Source organism: Mizuhopecten yessoensis, unplaced genomic scaffold (assembly GCF_002113885.1).
Source record: "Mizuhopecten yessoensis strain PY_sf001 unplaced genomic scaffold, ASM211388v2 scaffold8111, whole genome shotgun sequence".
Lineage (NCBI taxonomy): Eukaryota > Metazoa > Mollusca > Bivalvia > Pectinida > Pectinidae > Mizuhopecten > Mizuhopecten yessoensis.
Window position 1 is genome coordinate 619,419 of NW_018407384.1, and position 7,832 is coordinate 627,250.

General features: G+C 36.0%; 1 protein-coding gene across 1 annotated transcript; it reads right to left on the minus strand.

Annotated features, from left to right (window-relative positions):
- Window positions 1-314: 314 nt before the first annotated feature.
- Window positions 315-7,832, minus strand: LOC110454915 (F-box only protein 28-like). Its single transcript, XM_021504726.1, has 4 exons — window positions 7,626-7,832; window positions 6,076-6,324; window positions 4,903-5,128; window positions 315-3,643 (listed from the first exon to the last, which is right to left on the minus strand). The coding sequence occupies exons 1-4, from the start codon at window positions 7,776-7,778 to the stop codon at window positions 3,150-3,152; spliced, it is 1,122 nt and encodes a 373-aa protein (XP_021360401.1). The 5' UTR covers window positions 7,779-7,832; the 3' UTR covers window positions 315-3,149.

Below are 7,832 nucleotides of genomic sequence, written 5' to 3' on the forward strand. Positions count from 1 at the left end.
ACAAGGAACCTAGAAGAGCATGTAAACAAACTTGAAAAGGATCTGTCCAGCTCTGCCTGAGAAATGGTAATAAAAATTAGCAACGGACGAAAGGATGCATCATGGATAAAAGATGATTTGAAAAGCCCCATTGATGATGGAGGGTTAAATAACATATCATAGAAATTAATGTTATCTATCATTTTTGATATCCAGAAACATGTTAGAGAAAGATTTTCTATCTTATGGACTATAAATAATATATTTTGCTCCAAATTTAATCCTGTGAAAAATTGCTAACAATCTCACACAATTTACAACACGGACGCACCAGATATTTTACACAAGATTTTAATGATTCACAAAGTTATTTGTCATCAGCCAAGTCTTCATTCCTAATAACATGTCTAAATCACATTAAATATACCAGCTGTACATTTTCTAAGCTCTAACAACAGGTTTAAAACACTGCCAACACCAATACACAAATGTACTGTGTAAAACATCTAGAATGTAGTGAACGGGTTGTTAAAATAATTTAAAAGGAAATACAGAATGACAAGATGCAGCATATGTAGCAGATAATCTAGTGTTCATACTTAATTATCATAGAAAATAACGTACAAAAACCCCTACTTTATGGTATTTCAGGACCTGTATCCATGAAACCGTTCTCATTCCCAAGCATGCATTTTGTGCTCAAGCCTAATTTCGTGTTTCCATTTGGAATTTATAATAAAAACCTATTTTGTCAATGATTTGGTAAAAAGTTGAAGTGACTTATAGCTGAATACTATTTTCAATGTTGACATTTGACTTTTTGATCATTGACATGATTTAACTGAGTTACTAGAAAGTTGGTTTGAGCACAAAATCCATGCTTGAGCATGAGAACAGTTTCATGAATACGGGCCCAGGTTTCGGTACATATATGTTTGAAAGAATAAAGTATATAAAATTGGTTGACCAGTGTATATGTTGTTAGCCCAGTCTATAATAGAATCATTATTCATGTTTATCATGTACAAGCCTTGTACAGCTTTTATACATGACAATTAAAAAATGAAATAAATAAATAAATAAAAAAAATAGCATATTGCTATTTCATTTTCTGGCATGACCAAAATTTTGATGAATCATTTCTGAAATGAAAAATTATACCTTGTGGGACTTAAACAAAACATAATCAACAACAGTGTCCCGAGTGTAAAACAACACCACCACAGGGCTAGACCTGAAATCGAACCATGTACTCTGGACGGCTAAACTATAGCTCTAACCGATTGAGCTACCTGGGCCCAGTTGTTCAAAAGGTGGTAAGCTTAATCACTGTTTAACGACATTTTTCAACCTTTAATAATTGCGTCAATATATAAGGAAACATTTCACAAATTTGCATGTAAATTCACTCTACTGAATTTTTAATAGCTGGAAAGTTGTAACTAATTCAATGATTTTGTTTTACAAATACACAAAAATTTAAATTTGCGCTAATCACCTTTTGAACAACTGGGCCCTGGTTGACGGAAGTGTCCCGGCCCAATGGTTCTACCGTTATATCCAAACAGAAATTAAGGGGAGGTTACTGCATATAGAAACAATCACAGTTCAGTGGAATAGGGATCCTTAAATACTTATTTCTCAATAATGACCACATAACAAATTAATGTGTACTTTACTTTATGTATTTCAGTCAAAAAATGAATAAACAACAATTAAATCTGCATATAAAAAGTGTCTTTAAATGAACTTACAGGGAAAAAACAAGGTTTCGTTCTGGTAAAGCTCCCTTCCATAAAATGATAAACCACTTTCAAGAGTTTCACAAAGTGCAAACAGTTTTTAAGGCATATATAGCTTTACCAGAAAAAATCTTGGAAATTTCTAATATAGCACAGAACCACAGTATACAGAAACCACAGTCAAAAAGAAGTAAAACCAGTGCTGACTGGCCCTGTGTAATGCTGTTTGGCAGATTCATGGATTTAAATGTGACAACCGTGTGGTGACCATCCAAAATCTTCACTTACAATGTGTCAGTTTTTCCTCCTTAACCGGTTTTCATTTGATGATATTTAATATCCGATAATCTTTGTGAATATGTTGACTTTGAATAATTATTCGTTACTTGATATGACTAACATAAGTGGAGACTGTATATTTCAAACTGCACATTACTATTCTTAAAATCATTATTTGGAGGATTATGATATTGAATTGATTTGGTATTATTTTGGTTTGTCAAGTCTTATTTTAGCAACAAATACACACAGGAGCCTCACAATCCAGATTTATATTATATAAAGACAGTAAAATAGCCCCATAATGGACTCATAATCATACCACTGCTTAGTTCTTAGATCCTTAATTTTTGCAAAAAAAATCATATATATATACTGAAGAAAACCCATTGCCACATTTATCATCAATAGTGCAGTGTAAGGGGCATAACTCTTGACCTAACATCTGACGTGTCGGTACTACTGAAACTTGTGACATGCCTGGAGTCCATCAAACTAGGCACGAGACACCAGTTGGTACATTAATGAGATACCTCAGAGCTATCTCAGATGAATGTTCAACAAGGGATACTGTTTACATGTATCTTGTTTATGGAAAATTGTGAGAAAATAGTAAAAAATATCTTGAACATGTGGTGGTTGTGTGTTTAATCAATGAGAAATATTCACCTGGAATCATGTACTCCTAACTCAATACTTACCTTCTCATGATGGACAAAATTACAATAGCAAGACTCTAAAACTATGAAATACATATATCAGTCTTCTTAATATATTTGTGAGCTTTCTTTGGTTGCATCTATGTCTTCATATTTCACATTTTGTGCCCATTCTTTTAAATACAGTTCAACTTTCTATTTCCTTATTTGTCATATCAACATAGGGCTTGATAATTATCATGATCAAAGATTTGAGATTAATTCATTACAGCACTGTCAGTCTGAACGTTCTGGTACCAGTCTGTTAACAGCTACACACATTTCGTGATTTCCCTCCCTTTCTCACATCAGACAAGTAAAAACCTGTACAACATGTTTAAAACTTAAATACATCTCCTAGTCATTTAGTAAAATCTACAACAATAATTCTAGTATCAAATTCACTTAGTAACAACACAAACGTAAATATTCCCTCAAGCTAATAGTGTGATCAAGTCTTTTGTTTCTTGAACGGGTAGTCCTGTCGTAGAGCTCGTCTTTTCAAACTCGCCTTGCTCTTTTCCATATCCTCCTTGCTGCCCTCACTTGACCTTATGACAAAGCTACTTCCCTGACAGCCCCTCGCAGAGGAAGAACTCTCACCCTCACCTTTCATCTTTGACAGCTCTGTATACACGTCCGAGAACTTCTGATCATATTCAAGAATTTTCTTGCTTAAATCACTGAGCTTTTTGTCCTGTTCTTTGACCAATTCTGCTTGTTCAGATATCACTTTTGCCTGTGTCTGAATTTTCCTGTTTTGTTCAGAGATCCGTTTGCTCTGTTCTATATGGCGATTCTTGCACTCTACAAGTTCTTTTTTGCACTGTGAGATGGTGGAGGTATGAGACTTGCACTGCATCTGAAGACGGATGACTTCCTGTCGCAGAGGGTTATTTCGCATGGGACTGGTCGCCAAAGCCAGCATTGGAGATGTGGATGGACCTGGAAAGTTAGACAAGAAATTACTATTTCAATTTCTTAATAGCCTATTTAATTAGATATATTATCAAGTGGCACATCTCCAATGAAGGATTATGATTTAACCTATTTGGTTTGACACTTACCACAGGTATTCTGACTGAAAATCAGGGTTAGACACTTAACTATTTTTGGCAGTCCAAGATTAAGAGAATATCTCCAGCACATAACATAAAATGTAATTGACTGCAGGGGACATCAGAAAACTACTGCCACAAAGCTTTAGTGAATACAGTTTTAGGAATGTTTTGTTTTTAATTATCGTGCATAACTTGTATATCTGTATTTTAAATAGTTTTACAAAAGGAATGTTTTAATTTTATTATCTATCTATCAAATGATAATGTGGTAACATTTTTTAATAAGTCCAAAGGACCAGAATCGTCTGTTACGAATCATGGTTGGGGAACTATTTTCTGGGGGAAACACAACATTTAATTCCACAGTTAACTTTCATTTTCATGGAAGCCAGCAGACTATACAGGCCAGCAGTTTTAACTATTTGACCAGGGGAAACTCAAGTCAAATGAAACATGTGTCGGCTTCTCCAATTCCCAAGTTAGGCAGAAAGTATAAAAGAACCAGGGTCATCTCTGACAGTGACAGAGATTGAGTATAACTTACATATGTGGTGTTGATATTTCATCATTAGGTAAAGTGGTGACACTTCTCTGCTATATGGCGCTTCAAAGTATCAACAACACGTAGTGATATGAGTTCATATGACGGGAATTTGATCAAATAATCAAATTTTGACAGTAATTTGGCTTCGTTTGTTACAAATACGACCTAAAGTACCTACTATATATAACAAAAATTGTTTGCACGTAGAACTCTATTTTGTCATGTAGAATTGTCTAGATATGCTAGCAGTAAAATAATCCAGATCAAGTATTGTCCGCTCGATGTGTTGCTTCGCATTGCAGGGTAGGTTTTTGTTGATAATAATGTAAACATAATATCTAACAGTGTCTTCCGCAAGACCAAATATAATACACTCGTTTGGCTGTGCACTTGTGAAAGATATCAAAATATTAGCAACACTTGTGAAATATATTTGGTACATGCCTTACTGAAGACGCTAATAGAGATATATATATCTTCTATATATATTTGGGCAAGAGACCTTGTTTCAGTATGTATGTGACACTCCACCTTCCTCAATAGAGTTTTAACGCAGGAAAAAGGAAAATATGTTTAATATCCATTCACAGTAATGTTACCTGCAATACTATGTTGGGGTTCTGGACTGGCAGAACAGTGATCACCAAATGGGAAGGGAAGCGTAACAGCTGGCATACGAGCTTTAAGGGCTGGAGAAATCTTCTCCTCAAAGTGTTCCATGGCCATGGAAGATATGTCACGCAATTCCTGGAGAAATTCATGGGCACGTGGAGGCTGATCTGTCCTCTGGAGCGTAGCAAGTATCCTCAGCAGTTCGTCCAGTACCTACAGGTATAACATAGAGCACAGATATAACATTATCAACACGGCCTATAGGAATGAAAGTCTACAGGTTTAGTTCACAGGTATAACATAGAGCACAGATATAACATTATCAACACGGCCTATAGGAATGAGTCTACAGGTTTAGTTTACATCTATAACATAGAGCACAGATATAACATTAACAACACTGCCTATAGGAATGAAAGCCTACAGGTTTAATTCACAGGTATAACAATTTAGTAACTTTCCGAGACTTATTAACAAATGTGGGTGTTATAAACACTAGGGCTGCAACAGTTAGAAATAATGCCAGTCAGATAACCCTGTGTGCTTATCTGAACCAAACCGAGTAAACATGTTTTTGTGTAATGAATTACAGCCACCAATGGCCTTTTTTTAAAATAAAAATATGATTACTTAATTCACTAAATGCATCAACAAAGATAACTCAATACTTGTGCCTTGTAAATACAGTTGTAAAACATTGCAAATTCTCAAATCTTTATGAATTGGCTACATATCGCAAGCATCTTGGCTCGGATATTTCGTGGTTTCATTTTACCCTCACGTGTTGTGAACACTATGCCCACATATTTCTGTGCATCACTTCCGGTCAGAACACAGATGATAGATGCCAGTGAATGATAACTTACATTGTTCAACAGAAAGTCAACCGATATTAGGTTTACATTCAAAGTTTATTGTATACATGCACTCAATGGTAAAGCCATTATACTGATCATGATCACAAGTGTTTTTAAGGTGTCAGGTGTGACATTTCCCCCCAGGAAAATCAATAAATATTGACCCACATTATGGGACAGTTTTTGGTTACAAAGATTTGCTAACTGGATAGTACTTGTAACTGAGACACAACTTGGTACTCGGTTACCTGTTCCAGCCCTAAGAATACCCAATGGCAGAAGGACAGCTCGATATCAACATACCTTTCCTGGAATGAAGCAGCAAAGCCCCATGTCTATGTAGCGAGTGTATGTCATACCCAGTAGAGATAGGCGTGTCTCTATGGCAGACAGGATGTCTACATGACGGGCAAGAGGATGATTTCGTCTCTCTGATTCTCGGCGAGGAAGTTGACTTTTCACTCTTTTCTGTATCTGAGTGTGTTGTTTATCTACCTTGGTGAAACCATGGTTTAGCACCTGCTGGCACAGTTTATTAATGGTCTGACACGCCTGTGTTGAAAAAACATTTATTTTTAATATATTTACTGCAATTTTGTAATTTGAATATGTTGACTTCTGGTACCAAAATAGAAGGTATTTTATACATCAGTCTGATTAGCAAATAAAAAATGATATTTTCAAAAACATAAAAACGTTTAAGATGTTCATTAAAAGTAACAGCTTGAAATTTGCATTAAGATTGTTACAGGAAACAGAATAGTGTGCTTCCACAAAGGATCGAACCCCTAATCCCTGGGTTCCTAGTGGGACGCTCTACCACTGAGCTAAAGGGAAATTCCCTCTAGCTCGAAGCAAAAAGGTGACCGAAATCCTATGTACAATTAAAATCTGCAACACTACTGCCCCATTTTTAATTAATGTTTGCACAACAACCCAGGTTCTAACTCCCTGACACCACAGGGAGGGCCAAAGACACCATTTGTAACAGGGAAGAGAATAGTGTGCTTTACACCGGGGATCAAACCGCGATCCCTAGGTTCCTACTTTGACGCTCACCACTGCGCTAAAGGGAAATTCCCATTAGCTCGAAGCGAGAAGGTGACCGTAAGCCTAAGTACAATTAAAATCTGCCACAAGATTAACTCCACAGCCAACCCGGAAGCTGGGGTTTCTGGTTTGATGCCAGGCAGGTCAGTGGAAGCACACAACTCTCTTTCCTGTTACAAACGTACAAATGGTGTTTGTGTCTCTCCCTTAATGGTGACAGAGTTAAAGCCTTGGCCACTGAAGTAGGATTCGAGGGGAATAAATTTGAAAAATGGGCGGTAACTGGCAGATTTTAATCCTACATACTACCACGGTCACCTTCTAGTTACAATATTGGTAGAGCGACAGACTGTGAAGCTGGGTGTCTATGAGCCTTTTTTTTTTTTTTTTTTATAAAAATAGACCTAACAGTAACTAAAACCACAGTAGTCTGACGTTTTATCAAGATAAGATATAGTATATAACGGGTATTTTTATATATGGAATGTCATAGTTATATTGATAAAACGTAAGATCCCTTTGCTAAAACTTTGCATACATCACTACTGTATGTTTGAACATAAGATAGAAAGTACCACTGGACAAAAGTATACAGTACACTTTTAAAATATTTTTATGTTTATCAAAAAGTTGGTTGCTGTCAGATGATTCAAAAGATACACAAGTTATTATAATAATATTACTTATAGAGAATTGAACAGAGATTGTGAAACTTTGACTGATGAAAATATTCGTTGACACCGTGCCAGCTGATTTTCAGCAGGAAACGTGTATCACGTCGAGTCTAGATCGCAGTTGCTTACATTTCGAGATTCGCTTATTTCGTTGTAGGAAAGATAAGAAATAATGTTATACAGGATCTCTTCTGGAAGCTCTAGCAACGTCATCTGATGATTAATAGGACCGCTTTCACCGTCAGAATTACACAGGAGCATCTGATGGTTGTTGGAAGCCATTCTTGTTAGTATATCATTAAGGGGAGGTCACTCTAAATTGGAAGTATGGTACTT